Source organism: Erinaceus europaeus, chromosome 4 (assembly GCF_950295315.1).
Source record: "Erinaceus europaeus chromosome 4, mEriEur2.1, whole genome shotgun sequence".
Lineage (NCBI taxonomy): Eukaryota > Metazoa > Chordata > Mammalia > Eulipotyphla > Erinaceidae > Erinaceus > Erinaceus europaeus.
Genome location: NC_080165.1, coordinates 66,138,101 through 66,160,619, shown reverse-complemented (window position 1 = coordinate 66,160,619; position 22,519 = coordinate 66,138,101). Strand labels below are relative to the sequence as shown.

The following is a 22,519-nucleotide window of genomic DNA, read 5'->3' as shown; positions in this document are numbered from 1 at the left end:
CTAGCCTATTCCAAAATCCTTGTGCAGCAGAGACGGCTGAGGCCCAGAGAAGGGAAGAGGGCCCTCCCTGACCAGCATCACACTGAAGATCAGTTGAATCTGTGCCTGGGCCTTCTCCTTGGCCCAGGTGGCCTTATACATTGGGGACATGAAACCAGCTGCCATAGTGTCTTCAAGGGTTGTCCACAATGCAGGGTAGGGTGACCACGGGACATCCCCCCTCACACACATTGTGCTGCTTTCTACATTTGACTACTGGAATATGAGCATCAGGAGTAGAATTTTATCTTTTTTGCCCAACTTCTTTTGGTCTCAGAACAGGCAGTTTTCTGTGGGGCCCCATGAGGCTTGGGGCTGATTTGGGAGGAGGACACCTAGGCTAGGGCTAGGAGGAGGAGACAGCTGTGACCAGGAACCTAGAAGTTGGGTGGGGTTGCCATTTTTGTCTCAGTAAGGGGTCAAACCCCCTAGTTCCTTCCTGAGATAAGGTAGTGAGGAAATCCTCATGTGTACAAGTTAGATGGGGCCAAGGCTGGGAACTCCAGACGGAAGTGTATCGGCGAGGGCTTCTCAGCCTCCCTCCAGGTCCTGACAGTGACACGTAGGCATGGGCATGAGGACATAGCATGATTTCTCAGGGATCACCTGGACCCATCCTGTCTTGACTTGACCTCTACTTCTCCCCACATGGTATTAGGCAGTTTGAGTTCCAGCTAAAGAGTGTGAAGTGGGTGCTATACTTCAAGGCCCACCCCACCCCATGTCCCACCAAGGGGATGTGGGTTGGGTTGGGCAATCTCCCCTTTGAGGAACCTCTGGGGAGGCTCAATAGCTGTTTTACACAAGGCGTGGCCCTGTGACCCCCATTTCTTCGAGGTGTGGATTTGACTGGGGTGCGGAGTGGGAGGGTTAGTGGTGATTTTTCCTTTCGGACATCATTGGGACTGAATCTACTTCACCCCAGACTCATAAATATGCTAACGGTCGTTGTCTGCTGCTATTGTCTTTTCTCTCAACTCTGGCAACATGAAGTCAGAAGTCTCAATTGATTGTCTCCCCAAAGCTAACCAAAGGATTCAAAGACAACACATTTAAAATCCACAGATCTGGCACTAGTAAATGATCAGCAGATGCTCAAAGCAAATGCTCCTAAGCGCTCTCCTATTTTGGATTCCCCCACTCCGCATCGTTAGGCCCTAAACTCAAAAGTAGGACTGGAAACCTTCACGTGTGATGGGCTTTTCTCACATGTCTGTTTTACTCCCTTTCCTTTCTTTCCATCACTGACCCCACCTGATAGGACTGGGAGGTGCTGGTTCTGGGGAAGCTCAAGTGGGACCTGGCCGCTGTGATCGCCCATGACTTCCTGGCCCTGATTCTGCACCGGCTCTCTCTGCCCCAGGATCGGCAGGCATTGGTCAAAAAGCATGCCCAGACTTTTGTGGCCCTCTGTGCTACAGGTAAGAACCCTAAACTCATTTTCTCTAAATTAGGGAGATTAAAATAGGGGTAATTGGGAGATTATGGTTTATAGTCCTTTCGAAGTTAATTTGTAACATTCATATCCCCTCTGAAGCCCCAGGACTAGTACAGCAAACCTGATGACCAAAACTCTATTAGATCTTAGAGGGAACACTAGGGACTCTTAAGTGGAGAAAAACCAGGACTTTTGATTCATTTTAGTTTCTACTCATGGAGGGACAGTTCACCCCTGATCAGTCAGTTATGGACAGACCACCCTGTATCCAACTTAGAGAAGCTTGCTGTTTGCTCTGATTTATCTTTAGGAAAGGGGGCCTTTTTCTGTTTTTTTTTTTTTTTTTTCCTCCTTTCTGATACAATACATTCATTCACTGCTGGGGGCATCTGGTGTGTCCCCCTGTGCTGCTATTTATGCTGCCTGGCACTTTCTGAAAAGTCCTCGCTGTGGTACTTCATACTCTATGGTTCTGTCTCCCTCTTTACAAGATTACACCTTTGCCATGTACCCACCGTCCATGATCGCCACGGGCAGCATTGGGGCTGCAGTACAAGGCCTGGGTGCTTGCTCCACATCCGGTGATGAGCTCACAGAACTGCTGGCTGGGATCACAGGCACAGATGTGGTGAGCAATAAGCAGCCTATCATTCATGAAGCAGTGCGATTTCTTGAGCCTCCATAGAGGAAGGCATTGGCCCCACTCCTGGTTTTATGCGTCTCACCCTTGGGGCTTCTGAGGCCATGTTATCTCCACCTTGGGATGGAGAAGAGTCTGGGGTGGGTTGAAGGGCACTGTCCTTGAATGCCTTTTATTTTGCCAAATGGTGTGCCAGAATGGAGGGTGGGGGAGTCAGTGGGAGAAGCAGAGCTGCTCTCACACCCTCTTGCCACATCCTCTTGTCAGTTTCTGAGAATTGAACGTTTGATTCCTGGGGCTGGGTTGTGGCCTAACCTCCCCAGACTTCCCTGTGTGCCGGGAGGTGTCCTTTCCTTTCACCTGCTGCCTGGCCACTGTCAGTGATGATGGTGTGTGTGTGTGCGCATGGAGGGGCAGGGTGGCAATCTTTAGTTCCAAAGAGGATGAACCTTCCTCCCTAACCTAAATGTTACCCCTGTTCCCAGGACTGCCTGAGGGCCTGTCAGGAGCAGATTGAAGCTGCACTCAGAGAGAGCCTCAGGGATGCTGCCCAGACCAGCGGGAGCCCAGCACCAAAAGCCCCCAGAGGCTCCAGCAGCCAGGGACCTAGCCAGACCAGCACTCCCACAGATGTCACTGCCATCCACCTGTAGCCCCACGAGAGGCCCCCTCAAGTGGCTACGTGGGAGCAGAGGAGGGGACACAGCCACCCCCCTCCCTGCAGGAATGAACCAAGCCACTTCTGAAACCTGAGGGGGCTCTTTTCTATTGGCCCCTTGCAATAACCAAGGGGCCAGGCCCTACCTATCCCTGCAGTGTGCACTAAGGGGCCTGGCCTGCCACATTTAGGTGGCTTGTCAGGTTCCTCCTTCCCCCTGCATCTGACCAGCTAAGCTCCTTCCCTGATTTTGTCTGGGCTAGGCTGGTTAGATCAAACAAAACTAGATAAAATGTATGCACCAGCATTCCTTACTGAGGTCCCTTTATCTCTGGGACTCATGTTCTTAACTGCCAAAATGCCCCAGTGCCTTCTAAGGGTGTTGCACCTTCTAGTTACTGCATTTGGATTGGGGTCCTTCTGAAGAAATGTCAGATGCTCTGATAAGACACACACAGCTCCTCTTAACACACTTTGGAAGCCCTACGATAAATCCATGCTCACAGCTGCTCCTTGAGGGAGGGGCCAGAACCAACCAATTCCTCCTTGCTTTGCTTTCCGCTCGGCTTTTCCTGTGTGATTGAGGGCGGCAGTGCTGAAGGAAGAGGTTGTTTTTAATTTATTAATTGTTTTGAGTACAACTGTAAGAGGGCGTGGTGGGTTCCATCTACCCATGAGTGGTGGTAGCCCTGGTGGTTGCTGTCTCTCCCCCCCTCTGCTACTGGCTAGGTGATCTTTGTGGCCGAGGAGCTGCTACAGCCTGGGGTGGGCCCATGTCCTCCTCTCCCCTTGGCCCTCTGCCCCATCCTGGGGGGATGAAGCAGGGATGCTTGGGAGGTGACTGACCCCATTTGGAGAGGGAGGCAAGCCCTGTTAACACAGGTTTTTTTTTTTTTTCTAAGGCTACAAGGTCCAGGCTGGTGGCCCAGGACCATCATGCTACCTTAATAAAGATTCTGGAATAAAAATTGACTCTGGCTTCTTGGACTGGATGGTGGTATAGGCAGAAGCTTCTTTCTAAACTACCTGAGAAGGAAAGGATGGACCATTATGATCTTGAGTAGGTTGTCAACAAAGCTTTTCTATACAGGGCCAGAAACCAAACGTGCAGCCCTGCAGTCTATCCTAGACAGCGCTGTTTTGTGTGATGTGTACATTCCTCAAAAAATGAATTGCTGGGAGTCAGGTGGTAGCGCAGCAAAGCGCAAGGACCAGCATATGGATCCCAGTTTGAGCCTCCGGCTCCCTAGCTTCAGGTGAGTCGCTTCACAGGTGGTGAAGCAGGTCTGCAGGTGCCTGTCTTTCTTTCCCCTTCCTCTCTCCATTTGTCCTATCCAACAATGACAACAAGAATAACCACTCACAAAAGAAAAAGCAACAAAAGGGAATAAATATTTTTTAAAAATTGTTTTAAGCGCAGGTGGCACAGAATGCAAGGACCAGCATATGGATCCTGGTTTGAATCCCTGGCTCCCCACCTACAGGGCAGTTGCTTCACAAGCAGTGAAGCAGGTCTACAGGTGTCTTTCTCCCCCCCCCCCCCCTTCATTTCTCTCTGTCCTATCTAACAACGACATCAATAACTACAATAATAAAGGCAACAAAAGGGAGTAAATTGCTGCACTATGTAAAGCCACAGGATTTATGGTAAAAGTGGGGCTGGCTTGAGGCACAACACTTAAAACGACTAGGGATTCACACCTGTGTTTCTACCATTATTTCCTTTCAAGCTCAAAAACTGGTGCCGTGGGGGCTAGGCTCAAACCTATTTCATGTACATGGCAAAGAAGCACACCATTTGAAGCACAAAGTGCAAGGACAGGCATAAGGATCCCGGTTTGAGCCCCCGGCTCTCCAGTCGCTTCACAATCGGTGAAGCAGGTTTGCAGGTGTCTTTCTCTGCTCCTCTGTCTTCCCTCCATTTCTCTCTGACCTGTCCAATGACGACATCAATAAGAACGATAATAATAATTGTAACAATAAAACAAGGACAACAAAGATTGGGCAGTGGGAATTGTGTGGAGTTGTACCCCTCCTACCCTGGGCAGTGGGAATTGTGTGGAGTTGTACCCCTCCTACCCTATGGTTTTGTTAATTAATCCTTTCTTAAATAAAAAAAATTAAAAAAAAAAAAACCAGGACAACAAAAGGGAATAAATATTTAAAAAATAACTATAAAAAAAAACCATTTGAGGGACTGAGTGATAGGGCTCACTTGGTAGCATACATTTTTATGCATGAAGACTTGGGTTTAAACACCTGATCTGTAGTACAGGGGGGAAGCTTTATGAGCTTTGCAACAGCGTTAGAATTATCTCTTCTTGGGAGTCGGGTAGTAGCGCAACGGTTTAAGTGCAGGTGGCGCAAAGCGAAGGACCGGCGTAAGGATCAGGGTTCCAGCCCGCAGCTCCCCACCTGCAGGGGAGTCGCTTCACAGGCGGTGAAGCAGGTCTGCAGGTGTCTGTCTTTCTCTGCCCCTCTCTGTCTTCCACTCCTCTCTCCATTTCTCTCTGTCCTATCCAAGAAGGACGGCATCAATAACAACAACAAGAAAACAAGGGCGAGAAAAGGGAATAATTAAAAAAAAAAAAAAAAAGAATTATCTCTTGTCTCACCCGCTATCAGAAAACAGAAGAGGGGGGGCCGGGTGGTGGCGCACTTGGTTAAGCACACGTATTGCAATGCACAAGGACCCAGGTTCGAGCCCCCGGTCCCCAGCTGCAGGGGAAAGCTTCATGAGTGGTGAAGCAGGGCTGCAGGTGTCTCTCTCCCTATCACCCCCTTCCCTCTTGATTTCTGGCTCTTTCCAATAAATAAATATAATAATAATAAAAAAAAGAACACAGAAGAGGGGTAGGGGTGGGGTGAGAACCATTTGATAATGGTTAAGAAAAACATGCTATGGGCCAAGGGAGATGGCAAAGTAGTTATGCAACAGATTCTCATTCCTGAAGCTCTGAGTTCCCAGATCTAATACCCATCACCAACATAAACCAGAGCTAAGCAGTACTCTGGTGAGAAACTTGCCCTTTATCTTGCCAAAGAGATCTGAAAGTTGCTTGAGGAAGGTAAGGTTGAAAGAACTTGGAAAGACTGACCAAAGAACTAGTTCAATGTGTAGGGAATCTGCCTTGCCAGGTTCAAGTCCTATGGGGAGCATTATGGTAACAATAGAGGTAGTAGTTCTGACTCTGTGGTCTTTTTTTTTGTGTGTGTGTGGTGTCTTTCTTAATGAAGTTATAGCAAAAACACTAACACTGTATGTAGATTGGGGAAAGCAAGGAGTGTGAGGCACATAGAAGATTATTTAAAAAACTAGATGTGTCATGTTTCCCCCACATGAAGGGTAGAGCAGTTGTACTTAAGTCTGCTGCTTTCGTACATATGGATGGCAGCCTGGGAAGTGGGACAGTGATGAAGTACTGGGCTCTCAAGCAATGAGGTCTCAAGTTTGAGCCCTGGCACTGCATGTGCCAGAGTAATGATTTGCTTCTCTCACTAATTAACTCCCCTCCCCCATTTTTTAAAGAAAACAAATGAATGTCTGTATTTTAATAAAAAGCATGGATACTAAAATGTTAATTTCACGTCATTTTCACCTATCATATACCACTAATTTTTCCCAGACCATTTGAAAACATAGTTTTTGTGGCCTGGGAGGTGGCACAGTAGTCATAGCATTGGACTTGGAAGCATGAAGTGCCTATATCAATCCTGGGCATTGCATGCGCTAGAGTAGTGGTCTGGTTTCTCTCACTGTGTTAATGATTTTTTTTTTTTAATGCAAAATTCAACTTTAGAAATGGGCCATAAAATAAAATACAAGGAAATGATGCTAGATTGCCGCTACGTGGTCTAAAACTAACTAGCCAACAAGCAAATTAGGAAGGGAACCTGCCTTTTGGTTACCAGAATCTGGTCATTCCTGAGTTCCACCTTAACTCACTTTCCTTACCATTGTATCCCTATTTTCCCCCTCTAGTATCCTGTACTCTTCTATTTACAGCAGAGATAAGATCACTTATTGACCAACCTGGTTGCTGGCATTCACCAGCAAGCTTGTCTGGGAAGGGTAGAGAGTGTGCCCTCTAGGGGTTGACAAAATGGGGACCATTTGGAGAAACAAACTTCAGAGAATAAGAGACAATCCTGTGTGCACTAGATGAAAACTGACTCCCAGGCAAGAACACTTCTAGCTAAACAGAAAGCAGCAGTACCTGTAGTTAACACACAGAACTTCAATACATATACCCATCTTTGATTTTATCCATATTCCTGTGAGAAAATAACTTACTCCAAACCCTAGCTGGGGGGTGGGGGAGGTGGGAATAGGATCTCAAATCAGGTGCCAGAATCAGGCAAGGATGAAGGCCTACAATGGAAAAGGGAGCCGCCACACCCCCAAGTCCTCCCTTGTCAACTACCCAGAAGCCACACCATGCCCATGGTCTTGCTGCTCTTGAGTCTTCAGCTATTAAGTCTCAGTCTCATCTTTAATCATGAACAGGGGTCCCAGTTTCCCCCATGCTCTTTGGACCTGGATGAGTGGCTGGCTGCTCACTCCATGGTGACAGGAACATCTTCCACATCTCGGGGAACTGCGTTCTGAAGCTCACGCCTGATCTCAGTAGAGAGCTGTGGATGGGGCTGCAGGCGGAGCAGCTCTAAGAGGGCCTCTTTCTGTTCTGTGGCCAGGTCTGCCTTGTAGCGCTGAACCAAAGTCAGGAGGCACTGGTGCCAGAGCACAGGCAGTTCCCGCTTCTCTGTCCGGAACCCTAGGAAGTGGAAAACCAAGGCATCCAGCACTCGGTAGGGCAGAGCGTACTTTTTATCCAGCAGCAGGCGCAGGAAGATGCTGTTGGCACCACTGTACTCCATCTCAGCAATTTTAAGCATGGCCGCACTAGAGCAAAAGAGAGGTGGGATGCAGTTGATAGAGTGGGAAATACTGGACTAAAGACTTTTCCTTCTCCACTGGCCATCACATTGGGTATTCTCAAAAGGGCTATCTCAGGCCTTTCTCTAATCTGCCCATCCTCAGTCCATCTAAATGCTGACTCAGATTATAGAATCTGTCTAAACATCATGAACAATTTCTACCCCGTAGTTTCTTCCCATCTTCGACAGACATTCATTCCACTGTTAACTGAACACCTACCATGTGCCAGGTACTGGGATACTGTTCTTGTGGAACTTACATTCTAATGGAAGAATGATACATTTAGTGGCTTCAGCAGCAACAGCTTTAGCACCTTCCACTGTCTTGCTCCCACCCTCCACATGCTGGCAAAGGCTATTATCAGTCTACCAGTAGTCCTCTACCCCACCAACATTACCTAGAGTGCAGCACAGGGATGGAGCATTTGGTGATGATGCTACCCACGATGATGGCTTCCCGGAGGGTACAGGTGCCTGACTCGCACAGTGGAATTAGGATCCCTGGGGTAGGGGTTGGGGGGTGGGGAGAGGAAGGAGTCAGAGGGATAACCACTTGGAGCCCAGGGTATGAGAAAGGAAGGACCACAGGAAACAACCCCCCACCCACCCCATAGTCAACCACCTCCCAAACCTAAGGCTATCATCTGTAAGAGCTCGTGCCTTCTTTTTTTTTTTTTTTTTTAAACTGTCCTGGCCTCTCACCTTTGAACCAAGCTCCGGGTTTGAACAGGGCCTTCTTGAGTGCCATGTAGAGGTGGAAATTGAGCCGTTTGTATTCAGCAATGTCATCTCGTACTCGGGGGAGTAGGACAAGGTTGTAGAAGCGCTGGGCCATGCATTCCTTCAGATTAGAGGCGAATATCCTGTGTGTATGTGTGTGTGTGTGTAGAGAGAGAGAGAAAAAAAAAAATCCAGGTCACTTGATACTGTTGGGCTGATCTTGGACTATGTCCTGGTAATTACAAGCCTCTCTCCTAAAGTTTATTGTAGCAGATTCTCAAAAGGGTCTTGGCCCCAAAATGTAAGACATAAAATTCTGAGAAAATAATATAAGGAAATACAATACAGAGCCTGAGGACAAAGCTAAAATGTATAATGACAAAAACTGTGAATGCCTGTACTTCCTATGACATGGGTCTGGCCCTTACTTACAGATTTCCAAGGTCACCCTGAACCCCAGCTCCTCTACCTTGTGGCTTGGTACATGGCAGCTGCAGTCCAGGTCTCAGGCTCAGTGATATAGAGGATTTGCTCCCAGTTAGAGAGTGCAGGAATGATCTTAAACGCCTTGGGCAGCTTACCACTTCGGTACTTAGATAGCACCTGGGGAGGAGGGAGTGAAATCACCATCATTACGGCATACTATGTGCTAGGGACTTGTCTGTGTTTTCTACAAATTAGTCCTCCTAACAACCCTGTAAGACTTGCTATTAGTATCCTTATTTCCCAGATGGGAAAGCTATAGATTAGAATGAAATAACTGACCTAACATTACCAAGTCAATAAACAGCAGAGCAGATTCTGAACCCATGCATCCTGCATAACTAATTCTTTTCTTTTTACTATCTTTTATTTATGTGATAGATCCAACCAGAAATTGAAAGGGAAGGGGGAGCTAGAGGAGGAGAGAGACACTCGCAAAGCTTTCCCCCTGAAGGTGGGGACAGGGGGCTCGAACCTGGGTTGTGCACTGTACCGTGTATTCAACCATCTGGCCCCCTTGCATAACTAATTATTAAGCCTGTTCTCTGCCACCATGCTTTATTCTTTTGTGAAAAGGGGGGATCCAGAGAATTTTAGTGAGAGCAGTTTCAGTGAGTGGGTCTTATTAACGGCTTTCCTCTCAGTTCTTACCTCCCGGACCCCTCTGTAAACTTCCAGAACCCGAGGATCCAGCTGAGCCATAGGGAAGCCTGACACCTCGGACATGACTGTCTCAACCTCCGTTTGCTTCTCAGTCAGCTTCTCCATGATGATGTCAGCCAGGGTGCGTCTAAAAGGAGTGCAGGTGAAAAGGGAAGCAGAGGGAATGCTGTGGTCACAGCCTAGGAAGCTAAATTTCTCCTTCGTCTTCTTTAATCTTTATTTATTGGATAGACAGCCAGAAATTGAGAGGAATGGGGAGATAGAGAGGAAGAAAGACAGATACCTACAGCACTTTTTCATCACCCACAAAGCTTTCCTCCTGTAATTGGGGACGGGGCGCTTGAACCCAGGTCTAGTGCATTGTAACATATGTATTAGCCAGGTGCACCACCACCACTCAGTCCCCTGTGGTTTGTTTAAAATTTTTTTTTTAAGTATTTTATTTATTTTATTTTTGAGAGAGATGCAGAGAAAGACAGAAACACCAGAGCACTGCTCAGCTCTGGTTTATGGTGGTGCGAGGGATTGAACCCGGAACTTTGGAGCCTCAGGCATAAAAGTCTCTTTGCATAATCATAATGCTATCTACCCCTGCCCCCCTGTGATTTTTTTAAAAAATTATTTTTACATTTATTCCCTTTTGTTGCCCTTGTTGCTTTTATTGTTGTAGTTATTGCTGTCATCGTTGTTGGATAGGACAGAGAGAAATGGAGAGAGGAGGGAAAGACGGGGGAGAAGACACACCCTCACACCTGTTTCACCGATTGTGAAGCAACTCCCCTGCAAGTGGGGAGCCAGGATCCTTACACCAGTCCTTGTGCTTTGCACCATATGCACTTAACCTACTGTGCTATACAGCCCAACTCCCTATTTATTTATTTTTTACCAGAGCACCATTTAAGCTATGGTTTATGGTGGTTGTAGGGGATTGAACCTGGGACTTTGGAGCCTCAGGCATGAGTCTCTTTGCATAACAATTAAGCTATTTACCCACTCCCTTTTTTCCCTTTTCTCTTACCGCCACTAGGTTATCACTGAGGTTCAGTGCTGGCACTATGAATCCACTTCTCTGGGTGGCCATTTCCCTCCCCCTCTGCTTTTCTTCATCTCGATGAGAGAGAAATTGAGAGGGGCAGGGGAGATAGAGACACCTGCTTTACAGCTCATGAAGCATAACCCCTACAGAAGCAGGGTATCAAACCTGGGTTCGTGTGCATGGTTATGTGCATGCTCAGCAGCGTACCACTGCGTGGTGGGCGCCCTAACTGCAATCTTACTGGATTGTCCAGCTACAATCTGCCTCCCTCTGGGCTTTATCACTCATCACATAATGGCCACAAAGCACATTAAACTTAAAATCACTTAACTTAGGATGAATCCAAAAGATGTACAGAGGTAAAGAAACTAGATTCTGGAGCTGGGGAGATAGCTTTGTAGTAATGCAAAAAGATTTTCTTGTACAAGGCTCTGAGGTCTCAGGTTCAGTCCCTACCACAATCATAAATGACAGCTAAGCAGAGCTCTAGAAGACTAAAACAAACAAACAAACAAACAAAAAAAACCCCTAGACTCTGAAGTCAGTCTTCCTAGCTATAAATCCTGGTTTTTTGGTTCCCGGCATGACCAAAGGTATATTTTGTTTCTCTCTAAGAAATTAAAAAAAAAAATTTTATCTTTATTTATTAGAGACAGCCAGAAATTGACAGGGAAAGACATGAGAGGGAGAGAGAGACACCTACAGCACTGCTTCACCACTTGAAAAGCTTTCCCCCTGCAGGTAGGGAACGGGGGCTTAAGCCTGAGTCCTTGTGCACTGTAACATGCGCTCAACTAGGTGTGCACCACCCAGAGCCCCCAGTTTTTTAAAAAATTATTTTTATTTGTTGGAGAGCCAGAAATAGAAAGGGTAGTGGGTAAAAGACAGGGAGACAGACACCTGCAACATTGCTTCATCACTTGCAAAGTTGTCCCCCTGCAAGTGGGGGCCAGGGGCTTGAACCCAGGTCCTTGTGCATTGTAACATGTGTGCTTAACCAAGTGAACCACCACCTGGCATCTATATTTTGTTTCTCCATGTCTCAGTTTCTTTATCTGTAAAATAGGGCAATGGCAGGGCCTAATTCAAAAGGTTAACACAGGGATTAAAACAAGTTAATACACGTATGCTACTTGGAACTAGTAATATAGGAAGCGCATAAAGCATTGCTTGTTTTAAACACATCTATCATATACCGAGGACTCTCCAATTACACTAACCTGGTCTGACCACTCTTGAGTGCCAGACACATCTCAACTATATGCCAAGATTTCCTGTAGCTGGGCTCACACTAGAGGGAGACTATGGAAGACACCCCATCTCCCCTCACCCTACCCATCTTAATTATTGAAACTAAAATTTGGGCCAGTAGGATAGCTCACTAGAATAATGCATTTGTTTTGTCTTGAGCACGACCCAGGTTCGAGCCTGGCTTCCACCACACTGATGGAAGCTTCAATGCTATGGTGTCTTTCTGTCTATCTTTGTTTCTGTCTATCTGAAAAAGCTGGACAGGAGTGGTGAAATCCAGTGATGAAAAAAAATCTATATACATATAGAAATATTTCTACAATTAATATTATTGTTCTCAACCTTCTTTAACAGTATATTAGACATCATGCAGAATTACCCTGGCATCTGCTTCTGTTTTCTCCAGAGGCTGCTGAAAGTATAAAATAAACCTTTCATGTCTTCAACAGCTTCTTGGAAAGTGACTTAACACCATGTGACATATAATAAAGCCAGGTCCCTGAATTAATGGCCAATACTGTTTTCCCCCCTAATCAATATTGTGTAACAAAACAATGAACAAAATCTGAATTGAAGACCTGATGTCTCTAGAACTGCTTCTGCTTCCTGAGAGTCTGCTCACTGTCAGGCATGTGCACAAGACTTTCTAGACACCATCTCTCTTTATACAGATGTGGGAACTGACTCAGAGGTCAGTAACTCACCCTGGACTCACAGCTGTTAAATGGGGGGGGGGGGGGAGGAGAAGGGGACGGATACGCGGGCTCAAAGATTCAAAGTTCAAGAACTTTATAGTCTATTATGATGTGCCCCCAAACTGAGTGGCCTTTGACTGTTGAGTTCATGTGAATCTAAGTCTGCTTTCACAACATGCCAGCTGTCATTTCTCAAGAATATTAGCAGTTCCTAGTAGCTTTCTCTTACTGAAAGCAGAATAAATATTCTGCCATACTTATCAGAAAGCAAAGGGAAACCTACTCTGTGACATCTGGTAGAGATGCTGGCATCCATTGAAAAAGGGACTCCTCTCTCTGGCCCCCCCCCCCCCACTAGAGCATTAATCAGTTTTGACTTACGGTGCATGAGGGATTGAACTCTGCCATACTTATCAGAAAGCAAAGGGATCTCTCTCTCTCTCTCTCTCTCTCTCTTTCACACACACACACACACACTTAGAGCATTAATTAGTTTTGACTTACGGTGCATGAAGGACTGAACCTGACACTTTGGAGTCTCAGGCATGAAAGTCCTTTCGCATGACCACTGTGCTATTTCCCTGACCCTCATTTCATATCTGTTCCCCTTTCTTTTTCTTCTTTTCTGTTTTAATTATCAAAGCTCAGGTCTGGCTTATGATGATGCTGGGGATTGAACCTGATGCCTTTGGTGCCTCAGGCATAATTAAAGTCTTCTTGCATTATACTATCTCTCCAGCCCTCATTTCATTTTGGAAGGCAGCTATGCTCACCACTATATCACCAATGCCTGCTATCCCTCATTTCATTTTGGAATTCTCAGGTATGCTACCACAGAACTTATCATTCAGTCTATCTGGTTTTTATTAGTATTATTAGTGATGGAGATCAGAGAGAATTGGCTGGGGGTCATTATTCAGGTTTCTCTATCCTAGGCCAATATCCATTGCTCAGGAGTTTGATCACAGAAGCTTAAATGTCTGGAGACATTTTGGATTATGACATTTAAGGGAGAAGGTCATTACTGGCATACTGGCATCTAGTGGGTAGAGGTCAAGGGTACTGCTAAATATTCTACAATCCACAGGAAAATTGCCACAAAAACAAAAAAAAACTTAGCCAATACATAAATACCAATAGTGAAGAACAAGGTTGAAGAACATTTAGTGAAACAACACTTAAGAGAAGAAAAGTGATTTGGTGAAAAATAAATAAATAAATAAAAACTTGCGCTTGGCAAATAGTTCAATATGGTACAGCACAGAATTTGAATGCCCAAGGTTCAATATCCGTAACCATAATAAGTCAGAGCTAGGCAGAACTCTGGTCTCTCTCTTCATATAAAATAAATAAAACAGGGAGTTGGGCGGTAGTGCAGTGGGTTCAGCGCAGGTGGTGCAAAGCGCAAGGACTGGTGTAAGGATCCCCGGCTCCCCACCCGCAGGGGAGTCACTTCAGAGGTGTTGAAGCAGGTCTGCAGGTGTCTGTCTTTCTCTCCCCCTCCCTCCATTTCTCTCTGTCCTATCTAACAATGACAACAACAACAATAAAACAACAAGGGCAACAAAAAGGAATAAGTAAATAAACAAATATTTAAAAATAAATAAATAAAACAATAGTTTAAAATAGGAGGTCCAGGAGCACAATTGCTCACCTAAGTAGTGCACCTGCTTTGCTATGCCTGTGAACCAGGTTCCAGTTCTGTCTCCACTGCACTGGCTGAAGCTTTGCTGCTGTGGTTCCTTTTCCTCTCGCTATCTAAAAGTCAACCCAGAGCAGTGTTTCAGTAATGACAACAAACAAACAAGGGGGGGGGTTTTAAGGAGGGTCATACAAGCCACCAAGATAGCTCACCTGGAAGCATTTCTGCTTTGCCATGTAGATGAATAGCTTTGAACCTGGCCCTACCACCAAAGGGAAAGGTTCAGAGCTATAGTACCCCAAAGTTGGCCTGGAGACAGGAAGCCATGGTTGGTAAGAAAAAAAAGGTATGTGTCTGTGGTGGGGAGCTAGCTCACCTGGTAAGAGTGTAAGCCTAGTCATTTTGTGATTCAGGTTTGAGCCCCTGCAATAAATGCGGGGCACCATGTACCAAGGGAAGCTATGATGTTGTGCTCCTCACCCCACCCCCGTCTGAATGGAACAAAAACAAAGGGTAGGAAACCATGCATGTGGTATCCTACCTCCACACACACAAAAAAACAAAACAAAACAAACAAAAAACCCACCAAGATTTCTGCTAAGAAGACTAAATCTATCAAGACCAAATGCACTGGGATGGTTCTCTCCAGAAATATACAGAGGCCCTATAGTGCTTCCCCTGGGCAATCTGGGTAGTTACTGTAGAATAGGGAGACAGAGGGGGAAGAGGTTTCAATCTGGGTCATTCTCACTAAGCATCCTTTGAGGGCAGGTCAACTGTTCCTTTAAAAAAATTTTTTTTAACATTTATTTATTCCCTTTTTTGTTGCCCTTATTTTATTGATGTCGTTGTTGGATAGGACAGAGAGAAATGGAGAGAGATGGGGAAGACCGGGGGGGGGGGGTTGCGGGGGGAGAAAGTTAAGACACCTGCAGACCTGCCTCACCGCCTGTGAAGTGACTCCCTTGCAGGTGGGGAGCTGGAGGTTCGAACTGGGATCCTTACTCCGGTCCCTGTGCTTTGCACCATCTGCGCTTAACCCACTGCACTACCCTACCGCCTGCCCCCCCCCCACTTTTTTTTTTTTAAATTGGAAGAGACAAAGAATTTGAGAGGAGAAGGGGAAATAGAGAGGGAGAGACATAGAGAGACTTGCAGCCCTGCTTCACCACTCATGAAGCTTTCCCCCTGCAGGTGGGGACCAGGGGCTTGAACCTGGGTCTTTGTGCATTATGACATGTGTACTCAACCAGGTGTGTCACCATCTGGCCCCCGGCAGCAGGTCAATTTTGTCAAGGTAGTTTCCCCACAAGTAATAATGCATAGATCCTTCTCAAAAGTGGGTCATCAAACATTGGTTTTTGCCAAGGAAAATGCTTCCCCGCTGGAAGGTGCTACCAGGACCAGTTATGCCAAACCCCATGCTCTGCCAATCCTACCTGGCAGGAGGGTTCTTGTTCATGAACAATTCAATGGCACGCTCATCCTCCGGGTCCACCACCACCTCTGCATGGTGGTCTGTCACTGTCATTGCGGCAGCCTTCTCCAGGGTGGGCCACTCCTCATCATCTGATCCATCCTGTGGCACTCCTGGACCTAGAAGAGGGGAGACGAAATGGATGGGCAAAGGGAATAGTGGGCAAGGCATTTAGAATCCATTGAACTTCAACCACCGAGTACAGTAGAGGTTTTAGACACAACTGTCATAGATGCAGAAATTCGCAGTAAAAGAGATGATGAACACTCTATCCTCCTCTCCCCAGAGGCTTATAATCTTGCTGGAGACACAAAATCACCATGTATAAAATGAAATAGTAATTCTGACAAGCAATTAACCTACCCTTAGTCAGCAGCAGGAACTGTTCCAAACACTATAACTAACCTTAAGGCCCAAAGTAGGTACACTTTCCATACCCATGGAAATATAATAGTATAGGCAAGCAATCTGCCTAAGGCTGGTGTTTGGGTGTAAATTGTCTCTAGTCCACCACATGGTTGGGTGGTGGCTCACCTGGTTGTGCATACATGTTGCAATGTGCAAGGACCCAGGTTCGATCCCCGGGTCCCCACCTGCAAGGGGAAAGCTTTGCAAGTGGTGAAGCAATATGGCAGGTGTCTCCCTTCTTTCTCTTTTTAAATTTTTAAAAATTATCTTTATTTATTAGATAGAGACAGCCAGAAATTGAGAGGAAGGGGGAGACTGAAAGGGAAAGAGACAGAGAGACACCTGCAACCCTGCTTCACCACTTGCAAAGCTTTCCTCCTGCAGGTGGGGACGAAGGTCTCAAACCTGGGTCCTTACGCATTGTAACATGTGTACTCAACCAGGTGTGCCACCACCCAACTCTCTCTCTCTCTCTCCCTTCTCTATCACCCCCCTCCCCTCTCAATTTCTGGCTGTCTCTATCCAATAAATAAAGATTAAAAAAAAAAAGTGACAGTGGTAGAGGCAGTACATTCCAGAGACACTTGGAAGATGCTGAATATAAAAGACAGCTAAGCACCTGGATAGGCAGTAGGGAAGCTGAAGGACTGTTTCCAGACGTGGGAACAACACTACAAAAAGGAACTGGTTACAAGAGTGTAGTCAGATGTAAGGGTAGATAGAAAATAAAGCCAGAGGGGGTTGGGTGGTAGTGCAGTGGGATAAGTGCATGGACTGGCTTACGGATCCTAGTTCGAACTCCCGGTTCCCCACTTGCGCAGGGTGTGGAGGGGTGGTGTTGCTTCACAGGCAGTGAAGCAGGTCTGCAGGTGTCTTTCTCTCCCCCTCTCTCCATTTCTCTCTGTCCTATCTAGCAACAATGACGCCAGTAACAACAATAACCACAACAACGATAAAAACAAGGTCAACAAAAAGGAAAATAAATAAATAAAATATATTTTTTAAATATTTATTTTATTTATTTATTCCCTTTTGTTGCCCTTGTCGTTTTATTGTTGTAGTTATTATTGTTGTTGTCGTTGTTGGATAGGACAGAGAGAAATGGAGAGAGGAGGGGAAGACGGAGAGGAGGAGAGAAAAGATAGACACCTGCAGACCTGCTTCATCGCCTGTGAAGCGACTCCCCTGCAGGTGGGGAGCCAGGGTTCGAACCGGGATCCTTATGCCAGTCCTTGTGCTTTGCGCCACCTGCGCTTAACCCGCTGCGCTACAGCCCGACTCCCAAATAAAATATTTTTTAAAAAAAATGAAAAAGAACAGAGCCAGTATGTGATAAAAAGCTAAATGAAGGGTTGGTGAATGTTTGTCTTCACATGTTAATTTCCAAATCAGTTCAAGACCCTAACTCTAACTGCTTTCTGTATAGCAACTCTTAATAACATGGAACTTTGAACTTCACCTGTCATTAACTGAATGTAAGTCCTTTTCCCCACTACTCCTTGTGTTCCGTATTTCAGTAACTGGCACCTCTACCAAGGACCTGGGAAGCAGCCCTGCCTGGCCTCCTGGCCTCTCTCAACACCTTACGAAATATTTCCTGAGTTCTTCATGGTTCTATCTAACCCTAGATCAAAACTACCTCTTGCCTGGATTAATTCAACATGTCCAAAATCTACAAGAATATGGAGAATGAACACACACACAACACACATACACACACACACACACCTTTAGAAATCTATGGAGAACAGACTTCATATTATTCACTAGTGGTTTCCTATTTCAAAACTTTCACCATTACAGAGTTTCCTTAATGGTTAAGACAGATAACAAATAAATGAAACATACAAGGCGGGGGAGATAGCATAGTGGTTAAGAAAAGACACTCGTATCTAAAGCTTAAGTCTCAGGTTCAAACCCCCTGCATCATCAAAAGCCAGAGCTGAGCAGTACTCTAGCATTAATACTAATAATATATAACATAATATAATAATATATAACAATTACAGTGTGGGAGGTGGCACAATGGCTAAACTGCTGGACTTGCAGGTATGAATTAGCAAGTTTCAGTCCCTGCATCATATATGCTCTAGTTCTCTCATTAATAAAGAAAATATTTTTTAAAAAAATATTTATTTTCCCTTTTGTTGCCCTTACTGGTTTTATTGTTGTTGTAGTTATTGTTGTTAATGATGCCATCGTTGTTAGATAGGACAGAGAGAAATGGAGAGAGATGGGGAAGACAGAGATAGGGAGAGACACCTGCAGACCTGCTTCACCGCCTGCGAAGCAACCCCCCTGCAAGTGGGGAGCTGGGGGCTTGAACCAGGATCCTTAAGCTGGTCCTTGTGCTTCATGCCATGTGTGCTTAACTGCTGTGCTACCGCCAGACTCCCAATAAATAAAATCTTAAATGTATATGTGAATTTACTGTTATAGCAAGACAGATGCTATGAAAAAATAGAGCAGAGGTAAGGAGGTGGCTCAGAGGTATAGTATGTGCCTTGCATGTGAGAGCAACAGGGATAAGACAAGTGCAAGGACCTAGGCCCTTGTGTATGTGTGTTTTATAAGCAGAATAGCATAGCAGGGCTGCAGATGTCTCTTCCCTCCCCCCATTTCTCTGTCCTATTAAGTAAAAAGAAAAGGAGGGGTGGTCCAGGAGGTGGCACAGTGGACTCTCAAACATGAGGTCCTGACTTCAGCCCCTGGCAGCACATGTACCAGAGTGATATCTGCTTCTTTCTCTCTCCTATCTTTCTAATGAATAAATAATTAAAGGAAAAAAAATGTCTGGCCACAAGGAACAGTGGATTTGTAGTGCAGGCACTGAGCCCCAGAAAAAAGAAGACAGGTGGAGCTCCTTCGATAGTGGAAAAGTTTAAGTGCATGTGGTGCTTAAAGCGCAAGGAGCAGCATAAGGATCCTGGTTCGAGCCCCCGGCTCCCCCACCTGCAGGGGCTAGTCCCTTCACAAGCCGTGAGGCAGGTCTGCAGGTGTCTATCTTTTTCTCCCCCTCTGTCTCCCCCTCCTCCATTTCTCTCTGTCCTATCCAACAACAATGACAACAGCAGCAATAATAACTACAGCAATAAATAACAAGGGCAACAAAATGGAAAATAAATAAATATTTTAAAAAAGTGTTTTTTGTGTTTTTTTTTTTTAAAGATAGTGGAAAAGTGTGTTTTTCTTTCTCTTACATAAAAAAAGAAAAGCATGGGACCAGCAAAACAGCTCACTTGGATAATGTGCTCTCAATCCAGGTTTGAGAACAAACCCTACCACGTGAAGGAAATCTGGGTGCTGTTGTCTCTTTCACTTTTTCTGCTCCTGCCATCTATCTTTATCTGAAAATAATAGTATATATTTTAAGTACAGTGCAGAGAGGTTGGCAGTATGGAGAAAAGACTATTTTTTGTTGTTGTTTGATTTATTGCACAAGAGTTATAAGAGACAGAGAAAAGGGGTGGGGGGAGAGAGAAGTCAATGCACCACTATATACATGTCCAGTGGAGAAGCAATTACAGAAGTCAGACCGTTTCCCTTCTGCACCCCATCAAGAATTGTGGCCCATACTCTCTGAGGGGTAATATGTTAGGGGAAGATGACCAAAAGTTTCTGAACTTCAATTCCATCAGGACCTGGAGAATTGGGCGATAAAAGGAAGAGGATGGGGGGTGGGGTGGTGGAAGGACACTTGGAAGTAGCAGGTGTGACTTACGAAGAAAAGGGGGTTTGGGCAGTAGCACAGTGGGTTAAGCACACATGGCTCACAGAGCATGGATCAGCATAAGGATTCCGATTCGAGCCCCTGGCACCCAACCTGAAGGGGGCCGCTTCACAAGTGGTGAAGCAGGTTTGTAGGTGTCTGTCTTTTCTCCCCCCTCCTCTCGATTTCTCTCTGTCCTATCGAACAACAACAAGGGCAACAAAAATGGTAAAAATGGCCTCCAGGAGCAGTGGATTCCTAGTGCAGGCACTGAGCCCCAGCAATAACCCTGAAGGCAAAAGAAAAAAAAAAGAAGAAAAGGCAGTATCATAGAAGAAATGGGCAAATATGTATAAATACAGGTAGTTATAGAAATAGTTAACCCATACCTGTGATCTTAGGAGAATTAAATGCAGTTTCCACTGGAAGGAATAAGGACACAGAACTCTGGTGGTAGGAAAGGTGTGGAATTATACCTGTTATCTTCTAATTTTGTAAATCAGTACTGAATCTCACAACACACCAAAAACAAACAACAAAGGCACCATTATAGTAGATGTGGTACCAGGCATTTAAAGAGGAATCTCAGGCTTGAAAGTCTGACATTTTGCTTCCCCAGCTTGGAGTATTGTAAATTTAACAACAGTGGTTTCTATAGCCTTCACTTAAGAGAAAAGCGAACAAGCGAGGCAGCAAGTCTACAAGTATTTGAGGACAGAAGTAACAATTTGGAAGGGAACCAGTCACACTTATGGATAAATGAAGCCTGTTAAGAGTGGAGCAAAGAGGGAAAAACTGACATAAGTGAGGACAGATTAATCAAGCTTTGTAATCCTCTAGTTGTTGAGTGGATTGTAGGGTGTACAGAATACTAATTAGTAGGCTACTTCAATAATTCAGGTGAGAGATCATAAAAGTGGACAGGTGGTGACAAGTGGGCTGATTCTGGGTATATTTTAAAGATGGTCTCACAAAATTTTTTTTTTGGCGGTTGTGTAGAGAGATGGGGAGGATTTCAATGTTTCTGTCTTGAACAAGTCAAAAGAATACCAAGCTAATGAGATGAGAAAGCACAACGTGAGGAAAGGCCTTGAAAGGCCAGCATTTGTTTGGGACATGAAATTTGAAGGCTATCAGACTTCATGTAAGAGATGTCAAAGGCTGCTGAAACAGAAAACTCTAGACTTTATGGTAAAGGCCAGTGCTAGCATATGGAGTTTGAAGCAGTCACCAAAGATATATTTAACCTTTACACCTGATGACAGCACTAGAGAATTAACTTGAAATGAAGAAGTCCAAGGAATGAGCACCGTGGCACTTCCAACGATAAGAGATTGGGAGGAAAAGAAAAAAAAAGGAAGTCATAACACATGTAAAGATACTGTAGTTAGGTTATTGCTCAATTGTTTAAAACTATGCTCTGGGGGGGGAAATCAAAGATGAGGGCAGAGAAATGAATTAAACGATTCAAAGACTATCTCTACCACCTCAGTAAAAGAACACTATCATTCAGTTAATTTCTCTTACTTTCTAGCCCTTTAAAATACTTGTGTTTTCTGCTTGGACTAGTCTAATTAGTTTTTTTTCAGATCTCAGAATAAAACATCATACTCTCCAGGAAGCCTGACAACTTCTCTTACCCCCCCCCCAAAAAAAAAAAAAGCCCTAATGCTACTATTATGGGAAACTGTACTTTACCATGGGATGTATTATTATTTTAAATTGATCTTCACTTTAAAAGGAGACACAGAGAAACCAGAGCACTGCTTAGAGCTTCAGTCATGAAGTCTTTTGCGAGGTGTATTATTTTAATTGTCATTGTTTCTCTCCAGGGTCAGAAGCCCTTTCTGTACCTTGTTTATTTTTGTACTCACGCCACTAACTTCCTAGCACAGTGTGAAGCATGTGACACTCTAGTATATGCGGAACAAAACACTTTTAGGGATGGGTCCCCCCATTCATTTTGCAAGGTAGGGTACGAACACTTAAAAAAAAAATCCAAACAACTACCCTGCGGAACACGGTTGGCCGTGGATCTCCCCTCCCCAACTAACCACCTATTCCTCGCGACCCCGCCCCGCCGCTCACCCAGCCTGGTGGTGGGTTCCCGCGCCGCGGACCTCGCCCCGGCCCCGTGCTCGGCCTCGAGTTCCTCCTGCTGCTGCCGCGCTTGCTGCAGAATCCGCCGGGTCAGCCGCGGGCCCACGTACTCCTCCTCCTCCTCGCCGGTTCCGCGACCTCGCCGTTTTTCCCGGGTCCCTGCGCGTACAGCTTCCCCAGACAGGATCTGCTCGGCCAAGGGGGCATGTTTTTCACCGCCGGCCCCACGGGCAGGCTTGATTTTGGGCATCTCTCCGGAAAATCGCTGCCGGTAAGGTTCACACGTGGGGACTGGGGTGGTGGGGGGGAGTCTTGAGAGCGCCTGCGCAATGGATCACCTGTTTCCAAGAGGGCTTGCGGAGCTCACAGCGCCCCCTAGCATTCGGAGGCCAGCAGTGCCTCGAGCAACGCTCCACTCCCGAAAGAGCTCACGGGTCCCCGAGCTAGACACCCCAATAAGCTCATTACATTCATCGTGACTTCTCTCGTATTGTCAGTCTAAGTCAACAACTCCTAGTTTCATGTATATAGTTTCATATACTCCCAGCGTGCCAGTTCAGACGGGAACCTACACACGTGGGGCAAGACTTGAGAAATGTAGCACTGAGTATCAAGAGGAGGA

At 45.6% G+C, this 22,519-nt stretch overlaps 2 protein-coding genes across 3 annotated transcripts in view; one reads left to right on the top strand and one right to left on the bottom strand.

The window, feature by feature from the left end:
• Positions 1-3,747, top strand: part of CCND3 (cyclin D3) — a 169,544-nt gene extending 165,797 nt beyond the window's left edge. For both annotated transcript variants that reach the window (XM_060189821.1, XM_007529743.3), the window contains exons 3-5: positions 1,301-1,460; positions 1,969-2,105; positions 2,603-3,747. In XM_060189821.1, the coding sequence (XP_060045804.1) occupies positions 1,301-1,460; positions 1,969-2,105; positions 2,603-2,770 (465 nt within the window). In that variant the 3' untranslated portion in view covers positions 2,771-3,747. The remainder of the gene's footprint in view (positions 1-1,300; positions 1,461-1,968; positions 2,106-2,602) is intronic.
• Positions 3,748-6,068: 2,321 nt separating this feature from the next.
• Positions 6,069-22,491, bottom strand: BYSL (bystin like). The gene is made up of 7 exons (XM_007529745.3): positions 21,886-22,491; positions 15,643-15,799; positions 9,568-9,706; positions 8,903-9,036; positions 8,416-8,576; positions 8,112-8,214; positions 6,069-7,678 (listed from the first exon to the last, which is right to left on the bottom strand). The coding sequence occupies exons 1-7, from the start codon at positions 22,145-22,147 to the stop codon at positions 7,333-7,335; spliced, it is 1,302 nt and encodes a 433-aa protein (XP_007529807.1). The 5' UTR covers positions 22,148-22,491; the 3' UTR covers positions 6,069-7,332.
• Between the last annotated feature and the right edge of the window lie 28 nt (positions 22,492-22,519).

Excerpts from the sequence above, each read along its gene's own strand:
- BYSL (XM_007529745.3), bottom strand. The coding sequence starts at position 22,147 with ATGCCCAAAATCAAGCCTGCCCGTGGGGCCGGCGGTGAAAAACATGCC. Across the intron at positions 8,577-8,902 it reads GCCATGTACCAAGCCACAAG|GATATTCGCCTCTAATCTGA; the intron begins GTAGAGGAGCTG and ends ACATACACACAG. Across the intron at positions 8,215-8,415 it reads ACCCGGAGCTTGGTTCAAAG|GGATCCTAATTCCACTGTGC; the intron begins GTGAGAGGCCAG and ends CCCCTACCCCAG.